General features: G+C 39.3%; 1 protein-coding gene across 1 annotated transcript; it reads right to left on the minus strand.

Moving 5' to 3' along the window:
* Positions 1-6,342: 6,342 nt before the first annotated feature.
* DHRS7 (dehydrogenase/reductase 7) lies at positions 6,343-22,973 on the minus strand. The gene is made up of 7 exons (XM_007192947.2): positions 22,684-22,973; positions 16,053-16,205; positions 14,185-14,291; positions 13,487-13,726; positions 11,005-11,127; positions 9,540-9,755; positions 6,343-6,854 (listed from the first exon to the last, which is right to left on the minus strand). Exons 1-7 carry the CDS (start codon positions 22,814-22,816, stop codon positions 6,807-6,809), a joined length of 1,020 nt encoding a protein of 339 aa, XP_007193009.2. The 5' UTR covers positions 22,817-22,973; the 3' UTR covers positions 6,343-6,806.
* Positions 22,974-24,656: the final 1,683 nt, after the last annotated feature.

Here is a 24,656-nt window from a genome sequence, read left to right on the forward strand (position 1 = left end):
ATAAAATCTCTGCCAAAAAAAATCTTTTTTTTCCAAGTATCCTTTTTTTTTTTTTTTTCAAACATCTTTATTGAAGTATAATTGCCTTACAATAGTGTGTTAGCATCTGCTTTATAACAAAGTGAATCTGTTATACATATACAATATGTTCCCATTTCTCTTCCCTCTTGCATCTCCCTCCCTCCCACCCTCCCCATCCCACCCCTCTAGGTGGTCACAAAGCACCGAGCTGATCTCCCTGTGCTATGCGGCTGCTTCCCACTAGCTATCTATTTTACATTTGGTAGTGTATATATGTCCATGACACTCTCTTACCCTGTCACATCTCACCCCACCCCCTCCCCATATCCTCAAGTCCATTCTCTAGTAGGTCTGTGTCTTTATTCCTGTCTTGCCACTAGGTTCTTCATGGCCTTTTTTTTTTTTTTTTTTCCCCCTTAGATTCCATATATATGTGTTAGCATACTGTATTTGTTTTTCTCTTTCTGACTTACTTCACTCTGTATGACAGACTCTAACTCCATCCACCTCATTACAAATACCTCCATTTCATTTCTTTTTATGGCTGAGTAATATTCCATTGTATATATGTGCCACATCTTCTTTATCCATTCATCTGTCGATGGACATTTAGGTTGCTTCCATGTCCTGGCTATTGTAAATAGAGCTGCAATGAACATTTTGGTACATGACTCTTTTTGACCTATGGTTTTCTCAGGGTATATGCCCAGTAGTGGGATTGCTGGGTCGTATGGTAGTTCTATTTGTAGTTTTTTAAGGAACCTCCATACTGTTCTCCATAGTGGCTGTATCAATTTACATTCCCACCAACAGTGCAAGAGTGTTCCCTTTCCTCCACACCCTCTCCAGCATTTATTGTTTCTAGATTTTTTGATGATGGCCATTCTGACCGGTGTGAGATGATATCTCATTGTAGTTTTGATTTGCATTTCTCTAATGATTAATGATGTTGAGCATTCTTTCATGTGTCTGTAGGCCATCTGTATATCTTCTTTGGAGAAATGTCTATTTAAATCTTCTGCCCATTTTTGGATTGGGTTGTTCGTTTTTTTGTTATTGAGCTGCATGAGCTGCTTGTAAATCTTGGAGATTAATCCTTTGTCAGTTGCTTCATTTGCAAATATTTTCTCCCATTCTGAGGGTTGTCTTTTGGTCTTGTTTATGGTTTCCTTTGCTGTGCAAAAGCTTTTCAGTTTCATTAGGTCCCATTTGTTTATTTGTGTACTTATTTCCATTTCTCTGGGAGCTGGGTCAAAAAGAATCTTGCTGTGATGTATGTCATAGAGTGTTCTGCCTATGTTTTCCTCTAAGAGTTTGATAGTGTCTGCCCTTACACTTAGGTCTTTAATCCATTTTGAGTTTATTTTTGTGCATGGTGTCAGGGAGTGTTCTAATTTCATACTTTTACATGTTCCTGTCCAATTTTCCCAGCACCACTTATTGAAGAGGCTGTCTTTTCTCCACTGTATATGCTTGCCTCCTTTATCAAAGATAAGTTGACCATATGTGTGTGGGTTTATCTCTGGGCTTTCTATCCTGTTCCATTGATCTATATTTCTGTTTTTGTGCCAATACCAAACTGTCTTGATTACTGAAGCTTTGTAATACAGTCTGAAGTCAGGGAGCCCGATTCCCCCAGCTCCATTTTTCGTTCTCAAGATTGCTTTGGCTATTCGGGGTCTTTTGTGTTTCCATACAAATTGTGAAATTTTTTGTTCTAGTTCTGTGAAAAATGCCAGTGGTAGTTTGATAGGGATTGCATTGAATCTGTAGATTGCTTTGGGTAGTAGAGACATTTTCACAATGTTGATTCTTCCAATCCAGGAACATGGTATATCTCTCCATCTATTTGTATCATCTTTAATTTCTTTCATCAGTGTCTTATAATTTTCTGCATACAGGTCTTTTGTCTCCTTAGGTAGGTTTATTCCTAGATATTTTATTCTTTTTGTTGCAATGGTAAATGGGAGTGTTTTCTTAATTTCACTTTCAGATTTTTCGTCATTAGTGTATAGAAATGCAAGAGATTTCTGTGCATTAATTTTGTATCCTGCTACTTTACCAAATTCATTGATTAGCTGTAGTAGTTTTCTGGTAGCATCTTTAGGATTCTCTATGTATAGTATCATGTCATCTGCAAATAGTGACAGCTTTACTTCTTCTTTTCCGATTTGGATTCCTTTTATTTCTTTGTCTTCTCTGATTGCTGTGGCTAGGACTTCCAGAACTATGTTGAATAATAGTGGTGAGAGTGGGCAACCTTGTCTTGTTCCTGATCTTAGTGGAAATGGTTTCAGTTTTTCACCATTGAGGACAATGTTGGCTGTGGGTTTGTCATATATGGCCTTTATTATGTTGAGGAAAGTTCCCTCTATGCCTACTTTCTGCAGGGCTTTTATCATAAATGGGTGTTGAATTTTGTCAAAAGCTTTCTCTGCATCTATTGAGATGATCATATGGTTTTTCTCCTTCAATTTGTTAATATGGTGTATCACATTGATTGATTTGCGTATATTGAAGAATCCTTGCATTCCTGGGATAAACCCCACTTGATCATGGTGTATGATCCTTTTAATGTGCTGTTGGATTCTGTTTGCTAGTATTTTGTTGAGGATTTTTGCATCTATGTTCATCAGTGATATTGGCCTGTAGTTTTCTTTCTTTGTGACATCTTTGTCTGGTTTTGGTATCAGGGTGATGGTGGCCTCGTAGAATGAGTTTGGGAGTGTTCCTCCCTCTGCAATATTTTGGAAGAGTTTGAGAAGGATAGGTGTTAGCTCTTCTCTAAATGTTTGATAGAATTCGCCTGTGAAGCCATCTGGTCCTGGGCTTTTGTTTGTTGGAAGGTTTTTAATCACAGTTTCAATTTCAGTGCTTGTGATTGGTCTGTTCATATTTTCTATTTCTTCCTGGTTCAGTCTCGGCAGTTTGTGCATTTCTAAGTATCTGTCCATTTCTTCCAGGTTGTCCATTTTATTGGCATAGAGTTGCTTGTAGTAATCTCTCATGATCTTTTGTATTTCTGCAGTGTCAGTGGTTACTTCTCCCCAAGTATCCTTTTGATAAGTTTGAAAGGAAAAGATCATCCCATTCATCATGTGAATACTCACAGAATTAGCAACATTAAGGTAATCTGATTATGACTGTTAGAGGCCATTCTGTAGATCTGGCTCCTTATGCATTTCTTTTCAACTGAATATACTGCTTCTGAAGAATGACTGATCCGGTAGGACTACCAGTTATTAGTGTCTTAAGGTGTTTGAACTAAAGGCAGAAAGAGATGGGAGAAAATTTTTCATAATGTGATCAGGCTTTTATTTTCACTCTTTTGCTGCTTAGAACTTTTTACAGGTACTTATAAGGAGGATGAACAATGAATCTGCATCATTTGGGACATGAATTTCCTCTACACCTTATTTATTTCCGTCTATAGTACCCGTTATTTAATCTGTAGTAGCCTCCTGAGTAGGTAGTATAGTAATACATTCTCTTTAGTAATGATTGAAATTATTTGAAATGTACCAGTTAGGTTTTTATTACTATTATTCCTTTATTAAGTGGAACAGTTCAATACAGCAGTGTTAAAGGATAGCTTTTTGGACTAATTTCAATTAATGAATTCACGAGATTCATGTGTTAAGTCATTTTGGGGGAAGCAATATAGTATAGTTAATAAGATAGGGTTTGGTGTTACATCTGAGTTCAGATCTCAGGCTTATGATTTATGTAACTGAGATTTATTAGCTGGAAACTTATATATATATACCTTTTTTGTCACCTAGGGAAATTTTCTCATATCATTAAAAACACTAGTTATCAGTTTTAATGACTGTATAACATTGATAGATATGACAAATTATTAGACTGTCCCCCAAATAATGGGCATTTTAAGTTTTTTAAAGATTTTCAGTATTATAATAGTGCCAAGCCACGCTTTCCCTTTACCATGAATTTTTCTCAAACTGCCATGTCCCTCCATTTCTTTTCATGGCCAAGTTTCCTCATCTTCATTCACTTGTCAAAACATTCCAGTCTGGATTCCATCTCTACTATCCCCCCAAATAAAGTTTTTATTAAAGTCATTATTTACCTTCATATTGTCAAACCAACTACAGCTGGCCCTTGAACAACGTGGGTTTGAACTGTGCAGGTCCACTTGTACATGGATTTTTTCAGTAGTAAATACTAAGATACAAAGTTGATTGAATCCACAGATAAGGAGGAACCATGGATACAGAGGGCCCACTATAAATTATATGCAGATTAAAACCCCAGCACTATTCGAGGGTCAACTATAGTTACTTTTATATTCTCGTCTTATTTGTCCTCTAAGTAGCATTTGACACATTTGACAACTCCTTGAATTTTTTTCTTTTGGGCTTCCCTGACACTACATTATCTTCATTTTCTTCCTGTCTCCCTGACTACTCCTTCTCAATCACCTTTGCTGCTTCTCCTTTTCTACCTGACGTCTGAATTTTGGAATTTCTTAACAACTGGTTCAGGCCCCCTCTTCTTATTCTACGTTTCACCATAGACAATCTCATTCACTCCCAAGACCTAAAATATCATCAATAAGTTGATGATGTTCAAATACATGTACTCAACCTCTCTTCTTAGCATTGAACCTGTATATGTAACTATTTATCTCCATCTCATATATTCAAAATATCTGACCTGATTGAACTTGCCCTAAAACCAGCTTTTCTGACTTCTACCTTAGTAGTGCCTAGGTAATTCACATGACACATCTCACAGAGAATTAGGAAAGCTGGGCAAAATAATATTTTTAAGTCTGTTTAAAGGTATCAGAGAACCAAGAAGACAGTGAAGAATTATATCACCAACCAAGATCCAAGGCAAAATGAAACTTAAGAGACCTGAGCTCAGCATTTGAGCTGCTTTTCTTCTAGGAACATTTGCCAATTAAGGAAGAGGTGGCTGAGAAGATAGATAACTAACACTTTTGGCAGACTTGCTACTAAGTTAGAGGGTTAAAAATTGGAGTCCAGGGCTCTCCAAAGAAGGAGGGTGAACAAAAAAAAAGATGCATTTTCAATCTTTTCAATCCCTAAAACTGGATTAAGGTGACCCTGGATGTGTAGTGTACCTAGCTACTACCCAGAGCAAATGTACATCTTCTCTGGACCTTTTAAGTTATTTTTATAATTTTTCATATTTATGTTGGACAATCTAAAATAAAGCACATGAGGAGATAAGACAACATGAGCAAAATCCAAGAGAAACAACAGACAATAGGAACAAACCCACAAGGGTTTATAACTGGAGGCTTTTTCCTCTTAATCCCCTTCACCTATTTTGCCCCCTACCCCACAATAATCACCCATGTTTTCTCTGTGGCTGTATGTCTGTTTTTTGTTTTCTTTTTTTAAATTACACATATGAGTGAGATCATGTGGTGTTTTTCTTTGACATATTTCACTTAGCATAATGCCTTCTAGATCCATCCATGTTGTATCAAGTGGCAAGATTTCTTTTTTTAATGGCTGAGTAATATTACATTGTATATATATACACAACATCTTTATTCATCAGTGGACACTTAGGTTGCTGCTGAAATTCTCAATCTTGTGTTTTACATCTTTCAATATACCAAACATAATTTTCAAGCCTGTGTTTAATAATTCCATTATCTGGGATCCCCTGTGGACAAAATGAGCACTATCTTCTGTGCACATAAATTTAAGTATATGCAAACAGAATTGTTATAGTCATCATTTACTTTCTTCACTCATCACCGTGCTTCTAGGATATATCCATCTTGCCATGTGTGCATTTATTCCATTGCTTTTACTTGCTGTACCTCATGGTGTCACTCCACCATTTACACCTTCCCCATTTCCCGAAGATAGCCACCAGGGTGGTCTCCAACTTCTCCACCAACTATTCCAGTTATTTTATGGGTGTTACCTTGTCTATAGGTAAACTGTGAACTACTTAAACATAAGAACCATGTTTTTCTTCCCCTGTTCTTCTCCCTTGACAGTAAATAGTCAAGGAATATTTGTTAATTTTCTATTGTGGCCTATGCATGTTTTCTACTATAAGGTGCTAAAGATTAAAGTAAAATTAATGATAATAACTAAAATAAGAAGTTGCCAATGGAATCTTCCTGAGCTGAGTTTAACCCAGGCTTTACCCCTTATGAGCTCTGTGACCTTGGGAAAGTAACACCTACTTGCTTTGGGCATTTCTTTCTTCATCTATTAGAGGGCTGTTATGAGAAATAACAGAGGGCTTAGAGGGCTGTTATGAGAAATAAATGAATTAACTAATTACAAAGCACCTCAGTACAGCAAATGACATATAATAGATTTTTAATAAATTATGGCTGCTATGAGTCCTACCTACGGCTTCAAATTCCAGTCATTTGTACCTGTCAACTCTTCCAAGAGTGTAAGCACCTTGGAGGCATGCCATTTCAGACACTTCTTTATATCTGCCCATTACCCAGCACTCTGCTTCATGTAATATTCCATGCATTTATGCTAAATGGATTACTGTAATTCTTTGGTTGGCATTCTGCTAACCTAGATTTTAAGCATACATGGTAGAGTATGTTAAAATGCTCTTTAATCCAGGAATGTAGTATGCATTAATACCCTTATTGCAAGACTCCTGGCAATCTTATTTATTACACATTGAAAGGAAAGTTTTATCTATTAAGAAGTAAAATCACAAGTAAGTCTTCAGTGCATAAGAAAATTGCTGTTGTCATGTTTTCCGTTTCTCTTTCCATTGGCTTGGAAAATGCAAGTACTCCTTCATTGATATTTTGTCTTCCAGATTTTAAAATAAGAGGAATCTGCATCCTATAACAGAATGACAGAAACATGAATCAGTCTCTTCTACCCCGGTTTTTGACAATTAATTCCTTCTGTTTTGAGGAGCTATATCATTATGATTCACTGTTGAGAATCCTTATAAAACCTGGGCAAATGCTTAAATCAGAATAAAAATCATAGCCAAAATTCTAGATCTACACAAAAATATCTCTAATGGGCTTAGCATAGTTATTTCCCTGTCATTTGTTAGCATCTGACTATGCCATTTCATAAATGCTGAAATTTCTATTATTACTCTTCTGGATCAGCATGTCATACCTACACTGACTTGCCTTAATAAATACAAAGAACAGTGTCTTTAGAATTAAAATATTTGACAGACAACTTCAAAATCTTTTGTGGACTTTAGAGTACATTGCTTAAAGAGTAAAACAAGGCAATTCAGTCTCTAAGAGGTGACATTTCATTTGGGAAGATATCCATTTACCACTTTCAAGAATTTGCACTAAATAAGACAAAAATAAATTATAACACAAAATTCAATGCAATTCTTTATGCCTAAAATTAATAACAATTCATCAAAACAAAGTTCCAGACATAATGTTCGTAGCTTAAATGACAGAAACAAATTCAAGTATTATCAACAAGTACATTTAGTTTGGGATAATACTGGCATTCTCTTAACTTAGATGCTTATAAACAAATTTCAATAAGGAGATGGATATATACAATACAAAATAATGGTGGGGAGGAAAGAAGCAAGGAGGAGAGAATTAAGTAAAAAAAAAATGAACAACTTTTAGAAGTTTCTAGGGTTTTGTGTAAAGAATAAGGTATATCTCAGAAATGGTTTTGGGAAATGAAAGGATGCCCAGTTTATCATAAAGTGATAAAGCAGTAAGACCACGTAATAAGCAATATTTTAAAGATGTCGGTAGGAAGAGAGAGGTCATCATTTTTAGCAAATGTGAGATGTAATGAAGTGCCTAGATTTACTGAGTGATGTTTATATCTTACAGTTAGGTATTCCGTAAACAAAAAAAAATCCTTCTTATGGACATTCCTGAAAGAACAGCTGCTACAGTGGGACTGAAACTCTAGCCCCTAGTCCTTCTTTGCCCTCTGAAACAATTATTTCTATAATGCATTCTCTGCCATATTATTTAACTCTTTGATCTTTACTATCTGTTTGCTGAATATCCTCCTGCCATTAAAACAAAAGCATTAACAGCTAATACTTAATAATCATAACACTCCACGGTATGTTTTAAGAGCTTTCCACATACTAACTCATTTACTCCCCATAACAATCCTATGACTAGGTGCTATTGTCATCAGTAATCTCCATTTTGTAGATGGGGAGACTGATTGATAGAGAAGTAACTTGCCTGGGGTCATGGGACGAGTATGGGGTAGAGCTGGGATTTCAACCTCGGTAGACCAGCACCAGGCTCCACGCTCTTAACCAGGATGCTGTGTCACCTCTTTAGTAAGGTGGCCTTTCCCTCTCAACTCTTATCCATCACTGGGCACAATGCCACTGTATCTGCTGTCCTCTAAATTTCAAACTCAGATGTAATATTTGATGAAGCTCTACCTTTGGAACCATCCCACACTACCAAGTCCCAGTGTTGGGACTTAACGTTACCAAAACACTTACAAATGTTTTGGCCCAAAGCAAACTGGTTAGTAGAAAATGAATAGCCCCCTTCATGATTTTTCAAGCTCTAGACATGTTAGTGCATATTGAAAGTTTTATAACCTTTAAGTCTCTTTAAGTATTTTGTTTTGTTTTTTGCTTTTTTCACTAATTCATTTTCACTGTCCTGCAAAAAGCTGGAACAAATGTCTAACAATTTGTGATTGCTTAAATAGTGGTAGGTTATATAATGATACAAATGGTATGATCCCATTTTATAATTCTCCTTATATACAATCCCTGCTAACATTTCTAAAAGAAGGTAGTAATCACTGAAAGAAATAGTTTAACAGTAAAAACCATCCACAGAAATAATGCTTCTTTGCATAATCGTATCTATATGATCTATAATTTTTAGCTTAACTCATTACATATCCTGTGCTGTTTATACATTAAACTCTTTTGATGGTCACAATTTTCTCAAATAGTTTATAACATTCCTTACTTTTCTGGAAGAATGAGTGCTGAAAGAATGAGCGATCAGCATATTTTCCTAGACACATCTCAGATGTGCAAAGTGCTTCTGGAACAAAGTCAAAGGAACCAGCACTACATGTAAGAGTGCATCTCTTTTAATAGTGTGGAAGTGCTTTGACGGAGGTAGGCACAGGGCTGAGGTGCACCAAGTCCTGGGGAGAAATGGGAGGGGAGGCCAGGTATCAACCCAAGGAGGTGACACTTGTAGGATGTAGACTTGTAGGATGGGTTGGAGTTTGTGGGGACACATGGTAGAGAAAAAGCATTTTGGCCCATACACTAGCCAAACAGTAAGTATAGAAGAAAAAATGGCCATCCTTGATTTGATTTTACCTTGTAGAAAACTTTCTCCAAGACCAGTAGTAATTTATAGTAAACCAACAGATATGCATGGGGGAATGGAAAACTTTTTATACCTTTTGTATTTATATCATGAGGTTGGTGGAAGGTTAGTAAGAAAAGTTTTCAAGCACTAGAAGATGTCATACTTTCCTACAAGATTGATATGTATTCAGAAATGTATAAATTGGTCTTACCACACCATTCTTAAAGTTCTCAATCCTTTTCTTCCCTAATTTGTTGGTTATCCACCAGGCCCAGGTTGGCATATATTGCCACAAATATGCCATTAACAAAAAAGGCTGATCCGCGATCCAAACTTCCTTCAAATCATTGGCCATGCTGATTAACATCAGCTGCACACAACGACTGACTGTCATCTTGTGGGACTGATCTGCATCGCTGCCTGTAGTCTAAGAAAATTTTGAAAAATTAGTGAGGGATGTGTATTTATCCAAGGTATCTCACAGAACTTTTAGGCTAGAAAGGACCCAGAAGACATCTAGTTGAGTGACTCCTTTAATGTGGCCTCATGCCCCTTAGGAGTCCCCACAGGTACTAATGGGTGCCTATAAGCTATTTGTAATATTTCAAAAAGCCTAATGGAATTCATACACTTAACCAGATAAGATTGTGCAGGCTAACTAAAAGATAAAGGTTCTCTGCTTTCAATTAGAATTGTACCATCTTAAAGTACTTAATGATAATTCCATGTCCAAAAATTCCATGTTTACTTTAATAGTAAAAAATGTTAAACAAATTATTAATACATACATTTAGCAAGTGAAATTCTATAAAATATGGAGTCCATGGGGATGAAATGGAGGAAGAAGATAAAAGCGGTTTCTTGGTATTGAACAAATCTGGTACTGCTACTCTAGTTAACCCACTACCATTCTACAAATAAACTGAGGCCCAGAAAGGCAGTAACTTATCTGTGCTCACACAGATCATTTAGTAGTAGCCAGTTCTATATTCCAAGTCCCTTGATTCCTATAATAGAGTGCTTATTCTATTTTACCATAGTGCCTCTACAGAAAATGTGAAAATGTAAACTGTATACGTAAACATTTACATAGAAGCATATATAGATTTATATCTCAGTAGAAATATTAGTGGAGAAGAAGGAAAATTTCATGGCCTTTAGAGGGATTTTTGTATTAGTGAGTGATACTGGATTCTTCATGAGACATTCACTATTAATTTGATAGATCACTTATGTGTAATCTATGAGCTGAGGGAAGCACAGGCCTGGGTGAGGCTAACCTAAAATTAGTACAACTCAACAAGCTTTTTTCTAAGCTCCTTCACCATAATCCCTTTTTTAAAATCCCAGTAAGATTTAATATACTAAAATTCAGCCACACAGAACCTTTCAATGTTGCTATAATTTGTGAACTGATTAAAACTGGGTTTTTAAAATACTGATAGTGCACATAATAGTGGATTACTTATAAGCAGTATCTTAGTAATTTCTTTAGCTTTTATTAAAACTGGATGCCAAAGCCCTATCAGCTAACCTTAACAATTTTCCTAATGCTGAGTTCAGTTCTGTAAATAGTTCATAAGCAATTCTAACATGAAAACCCTGAGGCATAGTGATATAATGCCAGTGTATAACTACTAAAGCATTCAAATTATTCCCCAACTAGAAATTTTTACCTTTGTGACTTCTTCAGTTAGGGCATTCTTCACAATATTTGATTGCACAGGTCCTGGGCAAATGTTAGAAACTATTATACCTGGGTATGTAGCAAGTTCAATTCGGAGGGTATTAAAAAATCCCTAAAAGGCAAAAAAAAGCAAGTAAAATTAAATACAGACACATATCTCATGTTTACTAATAGCACTGAATTACTTTTCTTCAACTTTTTATGAAGGCCAACAGCAGCAGAAAATATGTCCTGAAATGCCTGAGTAAAGGATAGGAAATGTAATTACACAAGATGAGGCATTTTTAAGTGTAAGACTGAAGGCAATCTAGAAGAGGCATTCTCAGCTCTTTCCAGGTATGAATGGTTCATCCCCGCATTGGCAGTGGCAGCTCGTGCCACCAGTGATTTAGCACTGGATTAGTGAGAGATTACCCCTGGAGAGTCTGATACACCCTCCCACCCAGCCGCCGCCAGCTCCCCACCCCAAAAGGGTTGTGTGTTCTCCACCGAGCGTCACTAAGGCTGGGTTTCTTTTTCTCCCTCAAAGTGGCCTAAAGTGCAGATGTTGGGGCAAGGGGGAGCAACCGGGGATTAGTACTAAACCGAAACTATCATAGATGAACGGTTCAACCTTTTCAATTACTATTTGAATAGACAATTAGTTTCAGCAAAGATTTATATTTTGGGGGTAGTAAGAGAGTACACGGCTAGTTAAAAATGTAATATGATTGCTTACTCAATGGCTTTTTTAAAAACAAGCTGGACCCTCTAGACTTAAAAGATACTGCCCGTTTCTAAACCAAATAGGGAGTAAACATCTACATCCCTTCACCTCCTCTCTAAATCAGGAAATATTCCAAGACTACATTGTGATAAACTGAATTAACTGAAAAGCCTAAGCAGCTAACCCAGGGTGCATTCATTTATGATCCAATAACATCAAACAGTTACCAGCCTTTAATGCTGATGCCTAACAAACACAGGGTCTTTGAGGGTTCACGCTGTCAGAGACTAATACGGTGCCTGACTCAGATGGACAGGAAAAAAGGCTTCATGAATGAACTCCTGCACCCTTAACCTTCTGCCACTCTAAGCAAAAGAGGGGAGAGGACACCATGAAAGCCAATACACCAGACACGAAAACCTCTCCTTGTTTGAAATCACATCTAGTATAGTGTGTGAACTTCTGAATGACAAATAAGTTCACTCTCTAGCTTGCTGGGTATCGGGGAAGGAAATGTGCTCTTCAAAAAGAGCCTCTTGGTCTCAGTGTTCAGCTACTGGTATAACCAGAGTCTCAACCTGCCACATGGTATCAGATGATCAAATCCAATAATAAAACAGTGAGTCTCGGAGGGCAGGCCAGACAACTCATATTGTGTTTGACTGAAAGCATCCTGCATGTCTTATGAGATACTAAGTGTGAAACAGATGGGGTGGCCAACTTCCCTCATCTGCCTGCCTCAGACTTGCCCAACTGCTCTGCAGGAAGTAAATGATACCCCATTACCAAATATGAGGAAATCATCACTCCCGTATTTCATTTCATCACTCTGCAACTGTCTGCTCTGCACAGCAGAAAGAGGATCCTAACCAAAGCTTCAAATTTTCATGTGACTGATGACCCATTCAACTATTGCATCTCATTATTCCAACAGTGAAACATTCTACTTAAACTGACCTTCAACAGCATTAATTATAAATCGTTATAAATCGTTTGTCTTTCTTAACCATTCTCCTATTGGCCTTATGATTTAATTTGCTCCATGTTATAGTTTAGTAACATTTCTTATCCACTCTTAAGCCAACATTAAAAATTCATCCGTTTCTAATATTCACATCTCATAAATTATGCAAGCCAAATTAAGCTTTCTCCGAGACTCTGCCTTAACTAGATTTTCTTCTTCCAATGAAATCAGAGTAAACAGAGTCAAGGCTAGTCCCAGTAGGGATATGAAACGCAGGGCTAGTCATTCAGTGGGCAGTTCCTATGTCTGACATGCATGTACATTTAGAAATTCAGGTAAAATAAACACCAACAACAATGGGGAAGGAAAAAGAAGTCACAGAAATGAGGAGGACAAGTACATCCTGAAATGTGAGTAGAAGAAACAAGGGGTAGACCCCAAATTTGCCATGAAGATGTGTTAGAAATGAGGAAAAGGTAAAGGGTGACATGTCAACTAGACTATACAGTTTTCAAGGGCAGGGATCATATCATATCTTATCATCTTTATACTCCCAGGACCTGTTGCAGTGCACGACACAGTGTAGGTGCTCAATACATGTTTGCTAAATTAGGAAGAGGCATGTAAGGCTCAAGTCTTTTTTAGCATCTTCTGGGTAAGTCTTCTACCCGAGATCTCCTTGGGTCTCTCTCTGTCTCCATACATCACTACCCAGTTCCACTGATCTCTTGCAGTGAAGGCCATATGCCCCATATACACATTCAGGTCAGTTCTATCCGAGTTGAGTTTTGGCAGCCTTACCTGAAGAGCGTGTTTGCTGGCACAATAGCCAGCAGAAAGGGGTGCACATACAACACCCAGGAGGCTAGTCACAGTAACAATTTTTCCTTGCTTCCTCTCAATCATGTGAGGCAGAACACACTTTGTCAAGGACACCGTCCCTAAGTAGTTAACCTCTATTAGCTCCTTGTAGACGTCCAGGCTGGTGTCCACACACAAAGAACGCTGGGATACTCCACCATTGTTGACCAGAATGTCAATCTAATTAAAGAAAATCAGAAAAGGGGCACTTTAGGATGACCTGTAGATGTATTGTTGGAATTCCCAGGGATGGCTGGTTATATTGTTAACTTGATGAATCGATGGTATATTTCCAGAAGTCAGCAATAAAAAAGATAAAATGAAAATCAGAATTCACCTATGGAACTAAATTCTCAACTTAAGTGACTTTTTATGGAAAATAATGTGTCACAAAAATAATAGGCACAGTGGATTTTTAGCTTCTTGTGTTTTACATGGAGGAGTTAGTATTTGTTAAGGGAGGAAAAGTTCTAATTACATAAAGCCACAGTCTCAGAGATTAAGAGGCCCAACTCATGGGCCTTCATCACACTGCATGAACCCATTTGCCTAAAGCCCTTTGAATGACAGCACCATAGATGGGAATCTCTTTTGCAGCTACTTCAAAGCAAGATTCATGCACTCAAAATGCTACTTACTTTGCCAAACTCCTGGAGAACCGCTTTGGTAGCCATTTCATGGGAACTTCTGTTAGTCAGGTCAAGGGGCAAAATGAGTATATCTTTTCCTTTCAAATTGCCATTCTCTAAATAAAGACACTTAAAAATTAATGTGGAAGTCATGTGCTATTTACATTAACATTTAACACCCACCCTACAACCACATTTGGTAATGAACTCGTTTCTGGGTGGCCCTGTGGTTGAGGTTCTCTTCAGTGACCAAGAAGAGGACTGGTAGTGATATGGCAACATATCATCAGACAAAAAGCTGGGTACACAGGAAGTAGAATTCCTCTCTTCAGCTTGAATATATACAGCCTAATATTGGAACAGACTCTAGAAGAAATCAAGATTATACTACAAACTAAAAAAAGCAAAAATTTTAGAGCAATTTCTTTAGAAGTACAGAGGTACATCTGTACAACTGTTATATGATAGGTTCACTACTTGATTTTTAAACACATTTTTTAAAATTTTATGCTGAAAATCAATAAGAAATTGAGTCCTCCCATCACATGACACATAGAAGCTTCCTTCCAGAGGCTAAGGATTCCAGGAGGCAAACAAGGAAAAGGAAACAATCCTGAAATTCGCAACCAAGAAACATGTTGTGCTGTAATGGCCGTTTCTATTTCTGTCCATCAAAAGAGCAACTGAAACTAATTTCCTTGAATTCTAACCTTGAAATACAACAAGGTTGTGTTTCAATAAGAAAAACAAGTAAGTAGAGAAAACAAGAGGTGTAAAGGCTTTATGGGCAAAGGAGTAAATTGTGAAACATTAACTGTTTTTTAAAAGAAATAGTTTGCACTAATGATCTGACAAATAAAAGGGAAACAGCCTTACTCGAGCTAAGAAATGCTGTTATGGTTCATTTATGCCAGTGCAAGTCTCAACATTGGAGGAGCAACTGCCTTAAGAAGTGGCCCAGTTCAGAAACACAAGAAGCCTTTGAAAGCAATATCGTGAAAGAGGGCTTGTGGCCGTGGCAACTAACTCTGTTTCTGGGTGGTTAGTTCCATCAGCAAAGTGAAAGAAAGATTTTTAAAGAATGACAGGTAAATGACCAAAAAAATGGTCTACTGGAAAATTCAAAATTATTTCAGTGTAGATACTAAATGTCCCATGAGAAATAATAACTTTATTACTTGAGGCTGCTTTCACTGTGAACATAACTACACCAAAACCCAAACAGACAAAAAAATTGTTGTCCTATATATATGAAAAATATTACCTCAAGTTGCATTTTTCAAACTTAATTCTATTCCGAGACTTCCCTAGTGTCCAGTGGTTAAGACTCCGTGCTTCCACTGCAAAGGGGCATGGGTACGATCCCTGGTCCGGGAACTAAGATCCCACGTGTGGCGTGCCCAAAAAAAAAAAAAATTAAACTCTATTCCTGTTTTATCCTGGTAACAAAAATCTTATACCATTTCATATGATTGTAATATCTGATGTTTTAACAAAATGTCAATTCAATTTCTCTGGTTACATACATGTATATCATAGATAAGAACCAAACTGTTCTTTCTCTAAGACGAAAATGTAAGACATTTATTTGGTCACTAAAAATCCACTAGCATTTGAGAGAATTGATGGTCACTCCCTACTGCTAAGAACCAGTGTCAAAAAAAAGTAGAAATGTGGCAGAAAAAGAGAAGAAAAAGCCAGGCCAGCTAACTAAGAGATGACAAAAGGAAGAGGACTTGGATCAAAGCACGCAGAGCATTTGGAAACAGAGTCTACTGCCCAGGAGGATCCCCCTCTTCCCTCTAAAATTCCCAAGTTTTGACTTTGGGTTCTGATTTACTTCTAGGAAGCACTGCTGCTATTTTAGATTTACTTACCAAGGCATCTTCTTTTCACCCTTTCCAGCTCATGCACTCTTCTGGCTGACAGCACAAGAGAAACTCCTAGTTTGGACAGCTGGTAAGCCAGCTCTTCACCAATCCCACTTGATGCTCCAGTCACCCACACCACCATATCAGTCAGCTCCCATTCTATTGAAAAAGGAGTGGGGATTGAGGGGAGAAAATAAGCTACAGGCTACATCCATAAATCAAAGATTAACCAAAGGAAAAAAGTAGTTTTATACAATATCACTGAATAAGAAGACATAATGTGTGGCGCTTAAAAATTTAAATATCCTATGTTTACAGCCTTGATTGTGGTGATGGTCTCACAGGTGTATACTTATCCCCAAACTCATCCAGTTGTATACATTAAATATGAACAGTTTCTTATATGATAATCATACCTCAATAAAGTGGTTTAAAATTTTTTTAAATTAAATATCCTAAGAAAACACTTCCTACCTAGTGATACAAATCATATTAGTAACAGTTATCAACATGTTATTTTGTGTATTCTAGACTCTTGGTGAGTTTTCCAGACTTTACTTCAAGGTATAACTCCATGGTCTGACTCTAAGGCTCTATTTATCTGTATATTTGATCAAGAAAAGGAAGGGTAAGTAAATAGAAAGTATCTGGACTCACATTCTCACTTTCCTTATTCATAAATGAGGGATTCAGATAAGATGATCACTAAAAGTCCCATCCAGTTTTCAATTCTATTATTCTAATTTCTTGCAAATCTGAATATACCAAGTTCTACTCTAGGGTATGGTAGAATCACCCTGGATTTTTAAAGTCATGTTTTCCCCATTTGTCAATCATATCTGATGCCTATCAACTAAAGGTCATTTTGTAAAAGTGCCCCCCAAATGCCTGAGCTTTCATCTTAGAAGAATCTAGTAGTTCACCCAAGAAGAAATACATATGAGCAATGAAATGTACTCTGCTTGCCCAAGTATCATCTTGTTAAAGATTGTAAAAATGTAAAATAAAGCAATGACGAGTGGTTTATTCTCCAGTGAAAAACTTATTTGCACTGAAGCACACGATAGCCACCGTCCACCTGAATTCGTAGAGAGTCACTGTAGTGCAGTGTTCCTGTGTGCCTTATTTATTAAAATGTGTTATTTATCAAAAATAGCAAACAAGGTTTTATTTAAGATACACATTGCTGATTTTAGATCAGAAAAGTTAAAATCAGGAAACTAGTTTACTGTTTTAGTCAAACAATTCTAAAACCTAACTGGCAGGTAATCAGTACGAGCTCTGGAGACTATCAGGGCTCAAGTTCCAGCTGTGTCACACACAGCAATGAAATGCTCCCATGTGAGAACTCGGTGCCTTAATTTTCCACACCTGGAAAACTGAATTAATAATAAAACCTCCTTCATAGGACTGTTGAGAGAAATGAGTTAAAACATGTAAAGCACTCAGAGCAGTATGTGACACATACTCAGTGCTTAATAAAATGTCAACTGTAATTGTTGCTAAAATTGTTTAACAAATGGACTTTTTGGCAGCAAAACACATTGTATGTTGTAATTTCTCCAGCCACGGGCAATGGGGTTACTAACTTTAATGGCTTAACATTTTTTCATTGCTTCCTATGTGCTTAAACATATTACTTTATTAAAACCCTCACAAGGACCTTATGAAACAAGAATGATCTCAATTTTATAGAAAAGGAAACTGAGGTTTACAGAGATTAATTTACAGCACTAGACTGTAAATTTCCTTAAGGCTAGGACCCTGACTCCCTTATTCATTGCTGTGTCTTCAGTGCATCGCACAGAGACTCGCATAGAGAAAGCACTCCATAAATCACTGTTGAATAAACACCCAAGAACCCTGGCAGAGCTAGGATAGGAGTCCAGGTATATCTAGCTCCAAAGCCCACACTCCGATCACTAGCCTACACTGACCACGTTTTAATAAGATCAATATCTTAGAACCCAACTGTCTTAGCCATTCAAGAAAATGTCCTCAGGAAAGAGGTGTCATGTAAATATCTGAACTAAGGACAGAAACATCCCAAATACTGTGTCTGGGCTACAATGCTTTCCTATCATTTGATGTACTTTTTTCTCTTTTTTGTGGCTGCAGCTTGAAGGATCTCAGTTCCCTAACCCGGGCCACAGCAGTGAAAGCTCCAAGTCCTAACCACTAGACCACCAGGGAACTCCCACATCTGATGTACTTTTGTGGAAAGGCTCAACTGAGCAACCTTCCTGAAGGACTTTATCAGGAATAGCAGAACGTATATTCAGATAGTCATTCAATGACTACTCATTGTTCCAAAGTTCTGCAATACACAAGACTACAAGGTGAATATAATTTGTAACTATTTACTAACTAGCACAGAACTAACAAAGATTTCTTCATTTGTATACCAATATGCAAACATTATTTAAATGCAACAATGAAAACCCGCAGGCTCACATTTACCTTAGTACACCTGCAGTTCTGGCAGTTCTTCCCACTCTGAAGAAGAAAACTTTTTTATTCAGCACCAACTTTAACAATTCAACAGAATCTGGCATACATAATGGCCTCCCCTAAAGAGCCTCTGAAAGCAGATTCTTGGAGTAGGAAGGACACTTAAGAGTTCAACCCCCAACCCAGTTTCAGAATTCTCCCCTCAGGCTGTTGACTAGTCTCTACTTAATTTCCTCACAGGAAGAGTAAGCTAGTTATCTCTGAGGCACCGGTTCCTTTTCAAGGCAAGTCTAATCATTCAAGGGGTTCAGGGATTCTTTCTTACACTGATAACTTTAACTCCTATGGATCGGCAGCCGTTGGCAGCAGTTCTGCCTTGTGGTGTCAGGAAGAATAAATCAAGCCTGTTTTGCACATGACAGTGTCTCATCTATTTGAAGACAGCTGTTATGTCCTCCCTACGTCCTTTCATCTCTTGCTTCTCTAAGGCTAAACACCTCCAATTTCTGCTACCTTCCCTCAGATGGCATGGCATCCGATTTCCTCACTCTTCTGCTCACACCCGCTGCACAAGCTCCAGCTGGTCAATGTTCCTACTGAAAGGAGCTGACCAGAGCAGGACACAGGACTCCCATGGGGTCTGGACAGTTCAGAGCAAAGTGACATGACTAACTCGCTTCCCTTGTCCCTCAGAAGGGAGGCTCCGTGAGGGCCCAGGCAGTGGCTGGCTCAGTCACTGCTGTGTCCCCAGGGCCCAGCACAGAGGCCAACACAAGCAGGTATTCAGAAGACATCTGTTGTTGTTTGCAGTTTGTTCCATCAGACACTAAACATCTCCCAGGATTGCCTAATCTTTTCTGGCACTTCACAGTTGACTCACATCGAGGTTACTGCCAACTAAAATCTGAGTCTTCCTCATATGTGCTGCTGTTGAGACTTTTCCTACTCTGGACTGGTACCATGGATTTTTCTGGATCTACATGCAATACCTAAAATTAGTCACTCTTAAATGTCACCATGTGAGACACAGGCTTGGAAATGCAGAGACTATCTCCAGAAGGATACATAAAAGGCAGGAAATGGTGGTTGCCTCCAAAGAGGCATACTGGGTGGCTGGGAGACAAGGGTGGAAGAGAGCTTTTACTTGTCACCATACATCCTTTTGTATTTTTAAAATTTGCCTTATGTGAGTATATTGTCTATTTTTTAAAGTGACAGAAAGTAATAAACCTATAGAGAAGAAAAAGAGGATAATTTTATTTTAACCTTAAAAGAGCCTGCCCGTCTTTGCAGGCTGAGCTGTTTAGGGAACTTGAGTCTATCTTCATGTTCCTTTTACTTTTTTTCATTATCACCTCACCCCCACCCCCAGCCCCTAAATGTCTTTTTAGTCATTTTTTCCTAATTAACTCTTCCAAGACATTTAAATTTCACAGATATACTGTATATCTGTTTATGTATTTACATATATCTATCTGTGCTTTATACATAAAAGGAGTTCTATAAAGTTTACTCTTCAGTCAATGCAGGTTTAAGAATGGTGAAATTTAAAAATTAAGTTAAAAGTTAAGTTAAGGGCTTCCCTGGTGGCGCGGTGGTTGAGAATCTGCCTGCCAATGCAGGGGACACGGGTTCAAGCCCTGGTCTGGGAGGATCCCACATGCCGCGGAGCAACTAGGCCCGTGAGCCACAACTACTGAGCCTGCGCGTCTGGAGCCTGTGCTCCGCAACCAGAGAGGCCGCGAAAGTGAGAGGCCCGCGCACCGCGATGAAGAGTGGCCCCCGCTCACCGCAACTAGCGAAAGCCCTCGCACAGAAACGAAGACCCAACACAGCCAAAAAATAAATAAATAAAATATAGAGGAAATTTACATTTATTAAAAAAAAAAAGTTAAGTTAAAATTTAAAAGCTATTAACATTTAACTTTACAACTGTAAACTTACGAAAGTTATTTTGCTAAATAACTTGTAATGTATTTACTTAAATTGTAATGTATTATATTACATATGTAAATTGGCAAATTATACAGCTACATAATAGCAAAGTAATTAAATGTATTAAAAAAACCCTTCAAAACTGATACTTTTCCAGCAAAAGTAAGACACTGAAAAAACTAAATGAATTTCTTAAAAATTACCTTTAGCCACCTTAACTTTTACTTGCTATGTTAAAATAACTTTTCATTTAACTAGCTGCTAGATATTGTCAACATTTTTCCTTTTCAGCACTTGACATTATCAATTGAATAACTTTTATAGAATAATAAAATATAAGGTATTTTTATGTAATTCTCAAAGTCCAATTTAACACAAAAGCACTGAGGATCAAACACAAACATCCACAAAGCAGCCAACAGGCACATGCATTCCATCTGCTGAGATGGAGCAAATGACTAAGAGAAAGTGTACCAATCACAGCCATCTATTTGCCATAGTTCTGTAGCCCTGATCTTGCACCTGTGTTAATGTATTTTCCATGAACTCAATGTCAGCGCTACACATGCTATACCCCCCAAAAACCCAAGAAGAAAAATGAAATACTAAGGAATAATATTTTGTTGGGTAGAGATGAGCTTTGGAGGGGCATAAAACATTGTACCATCTAAGATTTTTTCCTGTCCCCAAGAACCAATTCTCACCCCTGTGTAAGTGATATGGCTCCTCTTCCCTCCCTGGCTCCAGTTTTCGTTTGTTTTTAACAGTTTTAATGGAGTATAATTGCTTTACAGTGTTGTGTTAGTTTCTGCTGTACAACAAAGTGAATCAGCTATATGTATACATATATCCCCATATCCTCTCCCTCTTGAGCCTCCCTCCCACCCTCCCTATCCCACCACTCTAGGTGGTCACAAAGCATTGAGCTGATCTCCCTGTGCTATGCAGCTGCTTCCCACTAGCTATCTATTTTACATTTGGTAGTGTATATACGTCCATGCCACTCTCTCACTTCGTCCCAGCTTCCTCATCCCCCGCTGTCCTCCAGTCCGTTCTCCACATCTGCGTCTCTATTCCTGCCCTGCCACTAGGTTCATCAGTACCTTTTATTTAGATTCCATATGTATGTGTTAGCATACGGTATTTGTTTTTCTCTTTCTGACTTACTTCACCCTGTATGATAGACTCTAGGTCCATCCACCTCATTACAAATAACTCAGTTTCGTTCCTTTTTATGGCTGAGTAACATTCCATTGTATATATGTGCCACATCTTTATCCATTCATCTGTCAATGGACATTTAGGTTGCTTCCATGTCCTCCTGGCTATTGTAAACAGTGCTGCAACGAACATTGTGGTTCATGCCTCTTTTTGAATTATGGTTTACTCAGGGCATATGCCTGGCCCCATTTTTAAAGCATACTAGTTATCACTTCCAAGCAAACCTCCTCACATGATTTGGATAGTTTCATACAGGAAACTAGGTCCAGGGAAATCCCACTTCCCCCCTGGCCCTTACAGATCCAAAGCCTAGCTCTGGGCAGTCTATTGAATTTCTCTGAGCATTAGGTTCCCTATCTGGAAAATAAGCTTAATAATGCCTACTTTATAGGAGTCACTGTAAAGGTGACCTGTCATGTGTGAAAAGGGCCTAAGCCCAGTGCTTAGCACATAGAAAGCGTTTAGTAAACGACCATCAAATATTAAGCAGGGCACAGATAAAAGTGAGACAGGCAGAACGCCTTTTAGTATGCCAGTAATGATCTTCCTCCAGGCAAAACGCCAATCCGGTTCTTTCTATGGTTATACTTTTATCCCAGTGAGTAAGCAGGTATGTGGGTGACTCTGGATTACCTCAAATTTTATTTCGTTACTCTGAGTAGAGAGAGAAATGGCAGATAAACAACCGCACAAAGTAGCCTCAAAAGGAGTCTCCTTTAAGAACGCACTGTTTCTCAAAGTATTGTCCTCCCACGCTGCATCGGAATCCCTGGGAGCGGGCTTGAGAATTCTGAGATCTGTGGGCGCCCCACAATGCTCTCTTACGCTGGCAACCAGGCAAGTCCATATGGACCAGGACAGAAGACAAAAGGCCCCGGCCCTTTCCTCCCCGAACCGTAGCCCCGGGGAAAGACGCAGCCTCGCTTCCCGGAAGCTCCACGCCACCCTTAGCGAGGGACGCGAAGGCAGCGGAAATCGGACCGCACGGAGCCTGGCCTCCCACTCCGGAAAGGCGGCTGCGGGTCCTCACCTGGGCGTCGCCCCTGCCACTCGGCCCACAGCAGGGTCAGGTCGCCGTCGGCCCGCAGGAAGCATACCAGCTGCACCACGAGCGCGAGCAGCGCGCAGAGCGCCAGCAGCCAGAGCAGCAGGTTCCAGCTCATCGCGGCCGCGCGCGCCCTGCTACGCAGGACGAAAACCGACCGACCAACAAAGCCACCGACCGAGTCTAAGCCGCGCGGCAACGCTCGTGCCTCAGCGCCGCCTCCGCCGCCGCCGCGCCCGCCCCCGGCCCGGGCCCGCCCAGAGAGCCGGCAGAAGGGAGGAGTGGCCAGGTGCACCCAGACCAGCTCCCCGCCGGCCGGGAGCCGCCCCTCGGCTGCGCGCGTTGGGCGTGGGCGATGCCGGCCCAGCGCCCCGCCCGGCGATCGCTGCCCAGGCTTTGCCTGCTTGTGCTCCTAATAAGGGGTTGCAGTAGGAACAGACGGCGTGGATGACTCAAGCACTTGGCGATACTCCTGTTGGTACGGTAGTCACAGCATTTATAATCTCAAGAACGATTCTTTTACAGTTGTTTTGCGGGCAAATAGTTTTCGAAGCTCAGGAAGAGCACAAATATTCCAACCTATGAATTCGACCTCCTCCTCCCCCTTCTTCTCTTTCTTTCTTTAACTAGATGAACCCAACAAACCGTCAATTTGTTTCCACCCCACGCCACCCCCACCCCTTCACCGAATTAACCCAGTGGCTGAGTAGGACTGGCCCCGTGTCCGCCTAAATTTGGAAAGCACCTTGAAAAGTGACCCTGGCCCCATTGCTGAATGAGAAAGTGCAGGTTGGGCCTCCTAGTGCTAGGAGCACGGACTGGGGACTTGAGCCAACTCAGTTGGAGTCCGGGTAGCTGAGCCCTCCTCAGTGACCCTGAGTAAATTTTTTCCTTATCTGTACCCACAAAGAATATGTAATTTTTTTAAAACAAATTTATTTATTTATCTTTGGCTGCGTTGGGCCTTCTTTGCTGCGCGCGGGCTTTTTTCTAGTTGCGGTGAGCGTGGGCTACTCTTCGTTGTGGTGCGCCGGCTTCTCATTGTGGTGGTTTCTCTTATTGCGGAGCACAGTCTCTAGGCGCGCGGGCTTCAGTAGTTGTAGCGTGCAGGCTCAGTAGTTGTGGCACACGGGCTTAGTTGCTCCGTGCATGTGGGATCTTCCCGGACCAGGGCTCGAACCCGTGTCCCCTGCATTGGCAGGCGGATTCTCAACCACTGCGCCACCAGGGAAGCCCAAGAATATGTAATTTAAATGAGAAAAATGCCTGTGAGAGGAGCACAGTGGCTCATACACAGTAATTATATTCATTCTTTCTTTTGTAGTTATTAGAATTAATTATTATTATTTATTGTTTCTATTATAATTATCATTTCTTAGACTCCAACCTGAAAGGCGAGGGCTTTATTTATCAACTCTATATTCTGCACCTAGAGAGTTCCGTTACACCTGAAAGCCATAAGAATGTTTACACTGTGTTGAATCAGAAATTGTTGTGATATTGTTCTGGGTTCCTGGAGGAAGATGTGCCCTACCTAGCTAAACCCTGACCCTGACTGATAGTTTATCCTGATCACAACTTGGAATAATATTGCTCAAGAGTTACCCTTATTGCCTTGTCACCTTTACAATATGGGTTTTATTTTCCTTATGACAAATGACTTTTCAAATAAGGTGCTTAAAAATAGTTACCAGCTGGAGCTGGAACCGATCTCAGGTTCAGCTGCTCTTGCTCAGTGTTCCAAGAGACAAGGGTTGCTGGAAATAGAAAGATGCTTTATTCAGGAAGCCGGCAACCTAGGGAGATGGTGGACTAGCAACCCAAAACCATTTCCCACTTGTCAGTTAGAGGGAAAGGGTTTTACAGGGGAAAACGGGGAAGTTTCAGGAGTGTGCAGAACAGCACAGTCAGCTCCGACAATCATCTTGAAACTGGTCATGTGGTGGTCTGGTCAGTGT

The sequence above is a fragment of the Balaenoptera acutorostrata genome, chromosome 3 (assembly GCF_949987535.1).
Source record: "Balaenoptera acutorostrata chromosome 3, mBalAcu1.1, whole genome shotgun sequence".
In the NCBI taxonomy this organism is placed as follows: Eukaryota; Metazoa; Chordata; class Mammalia; order Artiodactyla; family Balaenopteridae; genus Balaenoptera; species Balaenoptera acutorostrata.

What these genes read in the sequence shown, in the direction of transcription:
- DHRS7 (XM_007192947.2), bottom strand. Translation starts at nt 22,816, where the DNA reads ATGAGCTGGAACCTGCTGCTCTGGCTGCTGGCGCTCTGCGCGCTGCTC. An exon ending in CCAGCAAACACGCTCTTCAG is followed by an intron (nt 11,128 to 13,486) that starts GTAAGGCTGCCA and finishes TTTGCCTTTTAG; the next exon opens with GGATTTTTTAATACCCTCCG. An exon ending in AGAACTTTAAGAATGGTGTG is followed by an intron (nt 6,855 to 9,539) that starts GTAAGACCAATT and finishes ATTCTGTTATAG; the next exon opens with GATGCAGATTCCTCTTATTT.